This window comes from Galeopterus variegatus, unplaced genomic scaffold (assembly GCF_000696425.1).
Source record: "Galeopterus variegatus unplaced genomic scaffold, G_variegatus-3.0.2 Scaffold1761, whole genome shotgun sequence".
NCBI classification, from domain to species: Eukaryota; Metazoa; Chordata; class Mammalia; order Dermoptera; family Cynocephalidae; genus Galeopterus; species Galeopterus variegatus.
The window spans coordinates 41,423-55,048 of NW_007727872.1; the positions used below are offsets into that span (position 1 = coordinate 41,423).

At 40.1% G+C, this 13,626-nt stretch overlaps 1 protein-coding gene across 3 annotated transcripts in view; it reads left to right on the forward strand.

Moving 5' to 3' along the window:
• The window catches only part of LOC103595409 (chromosome unknown open reading frame, human C10orf76), a 181,202-nt gene that overhangs the window by 11,338 nt on the left and 156,238 nt on the right, over positions 1-13,626 (forward strand). For 2 of the 3 annotated variants that reach the window (XM_008578802.1, XM_008578803.1), the window contains exons 2-7: positions 805-917; positions 3,570-3,626; positions 3,736-3,882; positions 7,585-7,692; positions 12,070-12,162; positions 13,294-13,368. In XM_008578802.1, coding sequence (XP_008577024.1) covers positions 816-917; positions 3,570-3,626; positions 3,736-3,882; positions 7,585-7,692; positions 12,070-12,162; positions 13,294-13,368 — 582 coding nt within the window. In that variant the 5' untranslated portion in view covers positions 805-815. The remainder of the gene's footprint in view (positions 1-804; positions 918-3,569; positions 3,627-3,735; positions 3,883-7,584; positions 7,693-12,069; positions 12,163-13,293; positions 13,369-13,626) is intronic. The other variant, XM_008578805.1, reaches the window with a different exon arrangement.

A 13,626-nucleotide genomic window follows, 5' to 3' on the forward strand; every position in this document is an offset into this window, starting at 1 on the left:
GTGAAGGCCAAGTACCTTGCAGTGACGAGGACCTACTTTGGGGAAATCAATGAAGCACATCAGTTTGCAGCACACTTCCTGCCTTAATGGTCCTAAGCTCAATCAATATTTGAAATTCAACTTCACCATCAGTCTGTGGGCAGTGTGTGCTTTGGAGCCTTCCTTCCATCAACCTCAAATATATGGCCAGACCTATTATAGATGGAGCTAGTTACACTTTGTTTGATTTTGGATCTGCTTTAAGCCCTGTCCACTGGCATGTTTTAAGGATATGTTGTGCTGTAGGCCAAGTAATGATTTAAACCTTGACATTACCTGGTCAGGGGAGGGGGTATTGGAGTGTTGCATAAGATCTATATAGCATGGTCATCTATCATTTCTTCTTCCTAAAACATCTCCCATTGAGAGGTACTTTAGTAGACTCTCCAGCATCTTGGAGAGCATTCTGGCATGGACTGTGGCTTTCTTTTATTTTCTTTCTTTTTTTAAAAGACTTAATTTTTTTAGAGCATTTTTAGGTTCACAGCAAAATTGAGGGAAAGGTGAAGAGATTTCCCGTATGCCTTGCCTTCACACATCCACAGACTTGCCCGCTAACAACATCCCCCACCAGAGTGGTGTTTGTTATGATTGATGAACCTATATTTACATATCATTATCACCCAGAGTCACAGTTTATATTAGGGTTCACTCTTAGTGTAGAATGTTCTGTGGGTTTGGACAAATGTAGAATGACATATATCCATCATTGTAGCGTCATACAGAGTTTTTTTACTGCCCTAAAATGTGGCTTTCTTTTCACAGATTCTCTAACCATGGCACAGGTAGAGAAACGGGGGGGTTTGCTCCGGAAATCTTCAGCCTCCAAAAAACCTCTGAAGGAAAAAGTGGTGCTGATGTATGATGAGATCTTCATGGTAAGGCCTGGAGCCCTGTCATTCTGCATAGCTTGACTCCTTAGTTTTTTAGTCCAAAATGAGAACCTTTATGCCTGCCACCTTCAAGTTCTTTGGGGGGCGGTAAGGGGTGAGAAGGAGAGAGGGAGAAAGAGAGGGAGCTGACAAGGGTAAGAGTGCGCTCTCTCATAGTAGAGATTATAACTATATATTAATTCATATAGATTGTTATTATGCTGTTCTTACAGATTGTTGCCATGAGCTGGGTAAAATTTTATTTTATTTTATTTTATTTATTTATTTTTTAAAGATGACTGGTGAGGGGATCTTAACCCTTGGCTTGGTGTTGTCAGCACCACGCTCTCCCAAGTGAGCCAACCGGCCATCCATGTATAGGATCCGAATCCAGGGCCTTGGTGTTCTCAGCATCGCACTCTCCCGAGTGAGCCATGGGCCGGCCCTAGCTGGGTAAAATTTTAACTGAAAGGAGGGACGAAGTCTGGGGAAGTTTCATTTCTGAATGTATGTAAGAAAGATTTGTTTTCCTTATGATCTCACTTGAGGACCTTTCTATCCTAGATGTCCCATGAAGTTCCTTTTGGCCCTAGAATTCTATAATTTAGATATTCAAAAAAGATGCATTGTTATATTTCATCTCAAGTGATTAGTGGACAGGATGATTGTTTAATTAATCTCATTCTCCAACTACATGGGATAACTTAGGAATTATTGGCAGTTGGGTAGGGGATTTCTTTGGCTCTTTAGAATTGCTGATTGACCATTGTCCAAGCTTGTGTTGTAAAATATACCCTATTAGAGAAGGTTAGAGTAATTAGACACCCTGCAGGGGTACTTGCCTTCTGAAATTTTGGTCATAGGTAGTACATGTAAAGTAGTGTAATGCTTATAACATGCATATGTTGAGTTTCTACCATGTGCCCGGCACCATTCTAAATGTATCAGTAAATACATTAGTTCAAATTCTGACAAGAACTCTGTTGAGGGAGCTGGTAGTCTCCTCATTTTACAGATGAGGTAATGAGATCACAGCTGGAAGGTGATGGAGCTGTGATTTGAACCCTGATACCTGACTCCAAAGCCCCTTACTCTTTCAGCATTGCCACATGGCTCAGAATGAATACAAGGGTGCTTCATAAAGTTTGTTGAGAAACAGAATTAAAAGATAATACAAATCTTTCCGTGAACTTTTTGCTATCAATTGAAATACCTAACTGTTGGCAAGCCTTAGAAACAGAGTTTGACATGCAGAAAATTAATACAAAACTGACAGGTCAGTACAAATGGCTATACAGAGAAAATGAGTAGGTAAAAGGATCCTATCAGGGCTCTTTCTTTGTTAAGTAAGCTTGGTATACATACAACTCCTGCTTGAGTGAGCTTTGGGAATGGGAAGTACCAGCTCCATGAGTTCACTGAGATTCATTTGCAGACAACAGAATGATATTACAGAAGTGTGAGGGTCAAAGCATGACACCTGCTTGCTGGGGAGCAGGATTTGGGAGAAAGTGGTAGAAGTCTCTAAATGAGGACCTATGAGAAGGCCAGAAACATTGCTTCTCTATGCCATTCTCAATTAAAAATCCAGAAGCAGTTCTTAGTGTGTTATTATTAGATCAGGAGTTCTTACCTAATGAAGACATTAGTTCTTGGTAGTAATTTTAAAAAGGTCAACTTAAGGTAAGCTGATAGTGGGCAATTAACTTGCTGATTTTGTTATGTCATTAGCCTTCCTGTAAAGTAGGGGTTCTTTTTTTCTTATTTCATACATTAACCAGAAGCCTTTGACTTCCCAGAATTTCTGTTTGAAAATTATTGTCAAGAAATTTTATTTATTTATTTATTTTTTATAAAAGATGACTGGTAAGGAGATCTTAACCCTTGACTTGGTGTTGTCAGTACCACGCTCTCTGAAGTGAGCTAACCGGCCATCCCTATATAGGGATCTGAACCCATGGCCTTGGTGTTATCAGCAACACACTCTCCCAAGTGAGCCACTGGCCGGCCCAAGAAAATTTAGATTTCAGTGCCATGATTTTGCTAACCTTTTGGACCAATTTGAATTAAGGAAAGAGCATACTAAAAGCTCTGTACAGAGGACTAAGTGCATATAGGAGGGCAAGTAGAGACAGTCAACACAGGATGATATAAAAACCATTGCAGTGTTACTGAGATGATCTGAGTTTTGGCTCCTGTATTTGTGTAAGTCACTTAACTTTGTGGCCCTCCTTCCTAGAAGGATGATCATGGTAATATCTACCCTTCCTGGCTCCCTCGGCCATTATATTTTACAAATGTGAATGGGTTTGAAGACAATACCATACAAATGCAAGGGTGTCATATTGTGACGTGACTAACTTATTCAGATGTTTAGGTTCACTTCTTGCTAGAAGAGAAATAATTGAGGGAAATTCTTTGAGCCATTATATAACTTTTGGTGCAGGGAATATATATCCATGCACCATGTCTTCCATTTGAAAAAAACAAACGAACAAACAAACTGTTGTTCCCTTCCCCATTACAACAGTTTAGACAGTTTAGAATGACCAACCATTTTCAAAGTTAATTTTGAAAGGTAAAGTTGACTGTGTGTAGTATTCTTAAGTCATTTAGTTTTAGCTGGGAAAGCTGAGTGTGCTTATCTTCTGGTTTCAGACAGAGGACCCCAGTAAGTGCAGTCCTCGGTTTTGGGAGGAGCTTTTCCTTATGAAGGTAAGACTTGGTGGCATCTGGGAATTTTCTTGGTAATTAAGATTGCCTTCTCGTGTGTTCTAGGTGCTACACTAAAAATGTACTCAGGCCCTTGTTGTTTCATTGGCAGGTGAATTTAGAGTACCTAGAAGGCAAGCTGGAATCTCTCGATGGTGAAGAGTTGATGAAGATCAAAGACAATATTAATTGTTTATTTCAACACTGCATTCAGGCTCTGGGAGAGGAGCATCCAATTCGTGTTGTCAATGCATTGCAGGTACAAGGCTGGGAGACTAGGGAAGTCTTACTTAACAGGAGAAAGGAATTGTAGAACATCTGTTGGAACTTGAGGAACCTAGAATTGCCCTTAGGTATGAGATTTTCTTTTTTTCTTAATTTCTTTAAGTAATCAAATGTCTGTGCCATGTTTGTTTAGTCATCTTTCTGTTTAAACAAATTTATGCCTGTGGTAGTAATCTTATCTGTTTGTATAATTCAATGTAATGCCAAGGCAAATTGCTTGACAGGCTTTTTTTTTTTTTGGTGGCTGGCCTGTACAGGGATTGAACCCTGGACCTTGGTGTTCTCAGCACCATGCTCTAACCAACTAAACTAACCGGTTAGCCCCTGTCAGACTTCTTTTTATTCCTTGAGGAAAGGAAGAGGTAGAGAAGAAACTTAGGCAAGGATGATTTTGCTGTAGAGCAAAAATCAGAAGAGATTTTTAGTACAGTATTTTCTCACTAGATCAGGAGTTCTTAATCTGAGGTTTCAGGAGGTCCCTGACTCACTGAAATCATATGTAATATATATATATATATTTTTTGTCTTTTTCGTGACCGGTAAGGGGATTGCAACCCTTGGCTTGGTGTCACCCGCACCACGCTCAGCCAGTGAGCGCACTGGCCATTCCTATATAGGATCCGAACCTGCGGTGGGAGCGGTGCTGCACTCCCAGCGCTGCACTCTCCCGAGTGTGCCACGGGGTCAGCCCCATATGTAATATTTTATATGCATATATATTTTTTTCTGTAGAGAGGGCTTTTATCAGATTCTCAAAGGGGTCTTTAACTCAAAAAACATTAAGAACCACTGTTCTTAATGCTAAGTGGCATGATCATGAGGAAGATTTCATTAAACAACTATTTCTTTTTCTTTTTGTCTTTTTTTACTGACCGGTAATGGGATCGCAACCCTTGGTGTCGGGCCCGTACCGGGGACCGGCAATGGGATCGCAACCCTCGGTGTTGCAACCACACCACGCTCAGCCAGTGAGCGGGAACCGGTCTCCACATGGGATCCGAACCCTCAGTGGGAGCGCCAAGCGGCGCACTCTCCAGTGCACCACCGGGCTGACCCTAAACAACTATTTCTTGAATAACTGATATGTGCCAAGCATTGGGCTGAGTGGTAGGGATACATTATAGGCTTCTTGAGGGCAGAGTCTGTGATAGTTTCATTCAATACTTTGTTCCTAGTGAGTGGAACAGTGTCTAGCAAATAGTCTGCATTCTGGAAGTAAATTTTTTTGTTTGTTTTGTTTTTTTGTCAGTTGGCCAGTACCAGGATCCAAACCCTTGACCTTGGTGTTATCAGCACCATGCTTTCCCAAGTGAGCCAACTGGCTAGCCCCTTAGAAGTAAATTCTTATTGAATGAATGGTGAACAAAGTTTCTTTTTCTTTTGGCAGCTGGCCTGTAAGGGGATTTGAACCCTTGACCTTGGTGTTATAATACCATGCTCTAACCAGGTTTCTAAAGTTTATAATCTAGTAGGACCAGTATAGCCTAGATTGGGAGTACCTAGGGCAGTGATTGACAAGCTTAGAATATGAAGAATAGGACCGGCCTGTGGCTCACTCGGGAGAGTGCAGGGCTGATAACACCAAGGCCATGGGTTCGGATCCTATATAGGGATGGCCGGTTTGCTCACTGGCTGAGCGTGGTGCTGACAACACCAAGCCCAAGGGTTAAGATCCCCTTACCAGTCATCTTTATTTTTTTTTTTCCCTTTTTTTATTTGTGTTTTTTTTTTTAGGGATCCGAACCCGGGGCCTTGGTGCTATCAGCACCGCACTCTCCCGAGTGAGCCACAGGCCGGCCCTTACCAGTCATCATTAAAAAAAAAAAGACTATGAAGAATAAATGATGGAATAAAGAATTTTATTGGAACTTTTGGTAATTGGGTTTAATTTTCCAACTTACTAGTTAGGCAGATCACTTTGTGTGCCTCAGTTTTCTCATTTAAAAAAAAAAAGACTATGAAGAATAAATGATGGAATAAAGAATTTTATTGGAACTTTTGGTAGATTGGGTTTAATTTTCCAACTTACTAGTTAGGCAGATCACTTTGTGTGCCTCAGTTTTCTCATCTGTAGAATGGAAATAATAATTACCTCTTAAATTGATGCCCAAGAAAGACAGATCATGTTTATCCTATATCTTTTTTAACCTTTAGCACAGTAAGTTCTGCATTTTGTATTTTTTTTTGTTTGTTTTTTTTTAAAGATGACCCGTAAGGGGATCTAAACCCTTGACTTGGTGTTGTCAGCACCACGCTCACCCACTGAGCTAACCGGCCATCTCAATATGGAATCCGAACCCATGGCCTTGGTGTTATCAGCACCACACTCTCCCGAGTGAGCCATGGGCTGGCCCAGTTCTGCATTTTGAATTGTAGGTTAGGGACTCAATGAAAATTTAAATGAAAGTTGGAAATTGTACTTCCAATAATTGCAGTGACTCATTTTGGGAGCATGAATTGTAAATGATTTTATTTCAGTGGAAATAAGTTGACATTAAGCCACTTTGTGGCTTAAAAATGTAGTACATTATTATAATAGTATTACTTACTGAGCTTTAACAAAGTTCTAGGTGCTATTCCTGGAGCTTTAACAAAGTCCCAGAAACTATTCTAAGTGCTGTATAGTATTAATTCACAGTCCTCACAAGATCCAATAAGATGGATGCTATTAGTATCATTCCTATTTTATAGATGAGAAAACTGAGCCACTGAAAAGTTAGCTAATGTGTCCAGGTTCTCACAGCTAGTAAGTAGTGGATGGGGATTGTAATGAATTTAAGATTTGAAGCAATTGGTTGTTATCACATAGGGATTTAACTGTTGTAATTATTAAGAAATAATTACTAAGACTGTTAAACTACAATGTAAATGCTAAAATTAATTTTAAATAAAGGAAAGTTTCACCAATCCCAAGATTCAAACTCAAGAACTATTTTTTAGGGCCGGCCTGTGGCTCACTCGGGAGAGTATGGTGCTGATAACACCAAGGCCACGGGTTCGGATCCCATATAGGGATGGCCGGTTAGCTCACTGGGTGAGCATGGTGCTGACAACACCAAGTCAAAGGTTACATCCCCTTACCAGTCATCTTTTAAAAAAAGAACTATTTTTTATTTTTGAATATCACCTTCCAGTCTTTGTCTGCAGCGCAGTGTTTAAAAAGAGGATGACCAAACAAAGCAGCAAAAAAAGAGGATGGCAGAAAACCAAAAAAATGATGATGACAACAGTTTCAGTTGCTGTTCCTCTTATTTATTTATTTATTTGGCAGCTGGTCTGTGCGGGGATCTGAACCCTTCCTCTTTTAATTTCTGGATTTTGCACATATTAAGGCTCAGACTGTGTTTTGGAGCTCAGAGTAACAGAGAAATTGAATGCCAGTTGTCTTTTTTTTTTTTTTTTTTAAAAGATGACTGGTAAGGGGATCTTAACCCTTGACTTGGTGTTGTCAGCACCACGCTCAGCCAGTGAGCAAACCGGCCATCCCTATATGGGATCCGAACCCGGGGCCTTGGTGTTATGAGCACCGCACTCTCCCGAGTGAGCCACGGGCCGGCCCAATTGAATGCCAGTTGTGTAAGAAGGTCCGAAGGTTGCAATGTGATGCTACAGACTCACTGCCCTTCTAGTTTTGAGACTTCCTTTCTAGAAATAATTCTTTTTCTCATTTCTGCAGACCTTGTGTGCACTCATTCGAGGAGTCCATCAAAAGAATAAGTCTACCTCTGGGTTCGACATTATCAACATGCTGATGGGGTTTGACAAGGCAGAGCTATGCATGAAGGTGAGGCAGAAGCTGCAGATGTACTCCTTTTAACAGCTGTTCATGGATACCATCTGCTGACAGATGTACTAGAAAATTTGGACTTACATATAGATGATTGAATTCAGCCTTGAATTTGGATGTTTTTATTTAATAAATTTAGTTTATCTGAATAAAGAAAAGTTTTTTTTTTTTTTTTTTTGTCTTTTTCATGACCGGTAAGGGGATCGCAACCCTTGGTGTTGTGTCGCCCGCACCGCGCTCAGCCAGTGAGCGCACCGGCCATTCCCATATAGGATCCGAACCCGCGGCGGGAGCATCACTGCGCTCCCAGCGCCGCACTCTCCCAAGTGCGCCATGGGGCCAGCCCTGAATAAAGAAAAGTTTTAAGTTCAGATTTGAATTGAGGAATCCTTTCCCTGCAGGATAAAGACTGAACAGTTCATTTTATTATTTGTATCTTATCATACATTATTAAGAATATTTATGAATTTAAATAAAATATAACAGATTAATGTACAAAACTAATGTTGTTAATTCTAAACTTTAAGCTCTCTTATTTAACACAATGACTTTTATCAGAATTTTTATTTTACTGTTTGACACTATCTTATTTTAATAACAGCTTTATAATTCACATATCATATAATTCACACCCTTTTAAAGTGTACAATCCAGTGGTTTATAGTATATTCACAGAATGGTACAGTCATCATCACTGTTAATTTCAGAACTTTTTTTTTTTTTTTTCAAAAGATGACCGGTAAGGGGATCTTAACACTTGACTTGGTGTTGTCAGCACCACGCTCACCCAGTTAGCTAAACCGGCCATCCCTATATGGGATCCGAACCCGTGGCCTTGGTGTTATCAGCACCACACTCTCCCGAGTGAGCCACGGGCCGGCCCAATTTCAGAACATTTTTATCACCCAAAAAAAGAAAACCTGTATCCATTAACTGTCATTCCCCATGTCTTCCTCTTTCAAGCCCCCAGCAACCATTAATCTGCTTGATGTCTCAATGGGCTTACCTATTTTGGACATCTCATATAAATGGAATTATATGTAGCCTTTTGTGTCTGGCATTTATTTAGCATAATGTTTTCAAGGTTCATCCATATTATATGATGTATCGATATTTCATTCCTTTTTATTGCCAAATAATATTCCTTCCATTGGATGAATATACCATTTTTTTTAAATGGACAAATGCATTTTAATGTAATCAAGTATGAAAAGATGTGGTTTCAGAATCCACATTGCAACTAACCTTTAAGAAAATACCACGTGTCTAGTTTTGGTTGATATACCATATTTTATTTATCCATTCCTCAGTTGATGGACATTTGGGTTGTTTCAACATTTTGTCTGCTGTTATGAATAATGCTGCTATGAATATTTACGTATATGTTTTTGTGTGGACATATGTTTTCATTTGTCTTGGGCATATACCGAGGAGTAGAATTGCTGGTTCATATGGTAACTTAACTTTATGCTTAACATTTGAGGAACTGCCAAACCACTTTTTCATAGTGGCCGTTCCATTTTTCAATATCACCAGCAATATATGAGGCTTCTAATTCCTCCACATCGTGTCAACAGTTATTTTTGTCTGTCATTTCTATATGATTTTTTGGAGAAATATCTATTCAGATCTTTTGCCTATTTCTAGATTGGTTTGTCTTTTATTGTTGAGTTGTAAGAATTCTTTATAAGAATATAAGTTTCTTAACAGATATATGATTTGCTGTGTTTGATACTATCTTGAATGAGTGTTGTTCATAATTTGAGCTTTGAAGAACTAGTCATCTATTACTTGCTAAATTTGATTAAGGAAACCTGTGTACCAAAGAATCCTTATAGTTGTTAGGTTACAAAAGTTATGAATATACAGTTGTGAATACACAAAGATTTAGTACCTAAAGTCATTTTTAATTTTTAAATTATTTTTTATTTTTTTATTAGTATTTTTAGTCATTTTTAAATTCTGGCCTTTTATAATTCAAATATATGTCATGGGAAAATCCCAGATATCTCCTTTATTCTCTTAGTTCTAATTACTGCGTGTATGCTAATGACTACTGAGTATCTTTGGCCTTGACATCCCCTTACGAACCTCAGAGTTGTATAGTCTGTAAGTACTTGCTGAATATGCTCACTCATACTCTCACATCCCATAAGTACCTCTTGCTTGATATATCCAAAATGGAATTCATTGTTTCTTCTGCATCTGTTCTTTCTCATTCATTCCCTTTCAGAATGGAGGCACCTGTCTTTTCAGTCCCCAAGCCAAAAACCTAGGGGTCATCCTTGACTCTTTCCTCTCCCTCGTCTTCTATCTCCAGATGATCACAAAGTTCAGTTAATTTTACCTCAGTTCATATTTCTCATACCTGTCTTTTTTTTTTCCCTCTACTGCCATCGTGCCTGTTATATCTCACCTGAATTATTGCAGTGGTGCCTTCATTCATTCTTTTGACAAACATTTGTTGGGCTTCGATGTGCCAGACACTGTGGTAGGCACTGGGGATACAGAGGCAAGAAAGACATGGCAGCTATCTCTGGAAACTGATAGATTAATCCTCATTGGTCTCCCTCCCTCCAGGCTTACCATCTTTATTTTTATTTTTTTGTTTGTTTTTTGGTGGGGGGCCCTTACAGGGATTGAAACCTGGACCTCAGTGTTATCAGTACCACACTCTAATGAAGTGGGCTCACCGGTCAGCCCAAGAATGATATATCCTACACTCAGATCTTTCCTATTTAAAATCCTTCATTAGTCTCCTATCACTAACAGGATAAGACCAAACTCCCCTAGTTAGCCTTATAGAACTTTCATGATCTGCACCATATTTACTTCTCCAGTCTCATCTCTCACCACTGTGTCTCATTCTTTATACTTCCATAATAACAAGCTACTTGTATTCCAACCCCACACCCGGGCTCATTTCATTCCTCATGTGTTTTTTTTCTTTTTAAAAGATGACCGGTAAGGGGATCTTAACCCTTGGCTTGGTGTTGTCAGCACCACGCTGGGCCAGTGAGCTAACTGGCCATCCCTATATAGGATCCGATTCCGTGGCTTTGGTGTTATCAGCACCACACTCTCCCAAGTGAGCCATGGGCCAGCCCTGTTCCTCATGTGTTTTTGATGATGCTTACGCCTGTCAGAAATCCCTTTTCTCCTCCCATTTTAATTAATTCTTACTGATTTTTCAAAATATAACTCACCCCAGAGGGGTCCTGGAATAGGTGACTTTTGAGTTAATTCTCTTCCTCTGTGTATATTTCTGTCATAGTAACCTTTGAATTGACGCTGCTTATTTTTCTCTCCCATTGGACTGAAAAGCACCTTGTGAGCAAAGATTATGGTGTTATTTTTGTTATTTTTTCTTATATTTTTTGAAAGCATGATATTTAGAGTAGATGCTCACATATTTATTGAATTGAACTGAAGCAGCTTATTTTGAACCTTTAGCTTGAACTTCCTTCCCGTATGCTTAATCCTTGTACTTCATCCCTTCTCTTCCTCCTTTTTTTTTGCTGCTGGCCAGTGCGGGGATCCAATCTTTTCCTTCATTTAATGTAGACTATTTCTTTTCTTCTTTCCTCTATTGTAGTATATAAGGGTTTCATCTTTTGATTAGTTTGGGTCTATCAGCTGGTTTTTAATGCAAGTAATAAATTCCAATCACATTGGCAAGTGGTCAGGTGGAGTTGACTAGTATGGACACGAGCTAGTTTTGTTGGATAGTGCACATAGCTAGTGATAACTAGTAGTGATATTGTCTCTTCATCATTTGTTTAATGTGCCTGCATCAAATATTTCTTTATCAAATAATGAAACTTATATGCAGTTATTTAACCATTGTTTCCCTTTTTTTTTTTTTTTTCCTTTTTTGTCTTTTTTACTGACCGGTAACGGGATCGCAACCCTCGGTGTCGCGCCCGTACCAGGGACCAGCAACGGGATCGCAACCCTCGGTGTTGCGCCCGCACCGCGCTCAGCCAGTGAGCAGGAACCGGTCTCCACATGGGATCTGAACCCTTGGCGGGAGCGCCACTGCACTCCCAAGCGGCGCACTCTCCAGTGCGCCACCGGGCCGGCCCTAATCTATAGGTTTATATGGGGATGACAGGCTGCAAACATTCATTTGGTAAAATAGTGAATTCTTTATTGTTCTGTGCAATTGTTCTAAAGCATTTTTCCCAAAATAGCTAGACATTGAAGTCTTCCTTCTTTTTGTTTAATCTTGCATGACCTAGGCCTAGGGAAGTGATATGGTTGCTTCACTGTGTGTTATTCACATTACCCTATGTAATATAACCCAGAGTTGGACAAAGATGGGGTGTAGATGTGATCTGGTATGTTTTAATGCTTAACGGTTCTCTTTCTCAGAACTTGATGGAGAGTTTGGATTCATTGCTTTGTGCAGAAGGTTCTGAAAGTCTGAAGAGTTTATGTCTGAAACTTCTCCTTTGCTTAGTGACTGTAAGTGACCCGTCTGTGTTTGTCAAGGGTATTATTTCGCATCAGGGGCAGGCTTTTTTTTTTTTCCTTTTTGTCTTTTTTCGTGTCCGGCAATGGATCGCAACCCTCAGTGTCGCGTCCGTACTGGACCGGGACCGGGAACGGAATGGCAACCCTCGGTGTTGCTCCCGCACCCCGCTCAGCCAGTGAGTGGGAACCGGTCTGTATGTGGGATCTGAACCCTCGGCAGGAGCTCCGCTGCACTCCCAAGCGGTGCACTGTAGCAGTGCGCCACCGGGCTGGCCCAGCAGGCTTATTTGAATACTTGAGCTCAAAGTTGGAAGGGAAAAGAGAGAAAGAGTTCTGTACTGGGGTATTACATCACTCCCTTCTGTCTGAATGTATAGAAGGAAGTTAATTGCATGTACTTTTGCTTCCTGGAAGTTACTCTTTGGAGCAAATGCTGGCATTTTTTGCTTCCAGGCTTTGTGTTACTTATAACTTTAGAAGTACCACTCCAGGAGAACTACTTTTCTTCTGGATTGTCAGATTTGTTCTTTTCGTCAGGTCTCATTTGAAAATGGTTCTTGTGATTCTGAATATTTTTATTTGTTCTTGCTTTGATTTTATAACTACAGGCTGGCCTGTACTTTTTTTTTTGGTGGCTGGCTGGTACTGGGATCCAAATTCCTGACCTTGGTGTTACCAGCTTCGTGCTGTAACCAACTGAGCTAACTGGCATGCTTGGTTGTATAAGGATTTTTCTAATGGGAAGAGTGTGGGATTTTGTTTATGTACTTCAGGTGGTTCCCTTTTCCTACCACCTCTTAAAGACTTCTGGATTCATGAATCTCTTTCTGTGCATTTGAGGAATAAAACCCAAGACACTGTTAAGCGAATGATTGTGTGAGGGTATGAGAAAAACATGAGAAGTTCAAAGATTTAGGAAGTTTTAATTTGCTAATTTCCTACCCTCACAGTGTCTGTCTATTCAGACTCTATTGGCTTTGGGGGTGTTTGTGAAAGGTCTACTAAGTGTCTAGTGGAATGCTTTAGCATTTTTGTTTCTTTTAGATGCTAGTAGAGGAGATATACATGAGATATCAGAGGGCCTCAGTACAGACTTTAAAAGAAGCCTTTTATTGCATTCAGGTGACAGATAACATCAGCCAGAACACTATCCTGGAGTATGTAATGATCAACAGTATATTTGAAGCAATTTTACAGGTAGGTCATTTTCCTTGTTACCTCTTTATTTTTATTTATTTATTTATTTATTTATTTTTTCCCTTTTGTCTTTTTTCGTGACCGGTAACGGGATCACAACCCTCAGTGTCGCGCCCGTACTGCGACTGGCAACGGGATCGCAACCCTCGGTGTTGCTCCCGCACTGCGCTCAGCCATTGAGCAGACCAGTCTCTATATGGGATCCGAACCCTCAGCAGGAGCGCCGCTGCGCTCCCAAGCACCGCACTCTACCGAGTG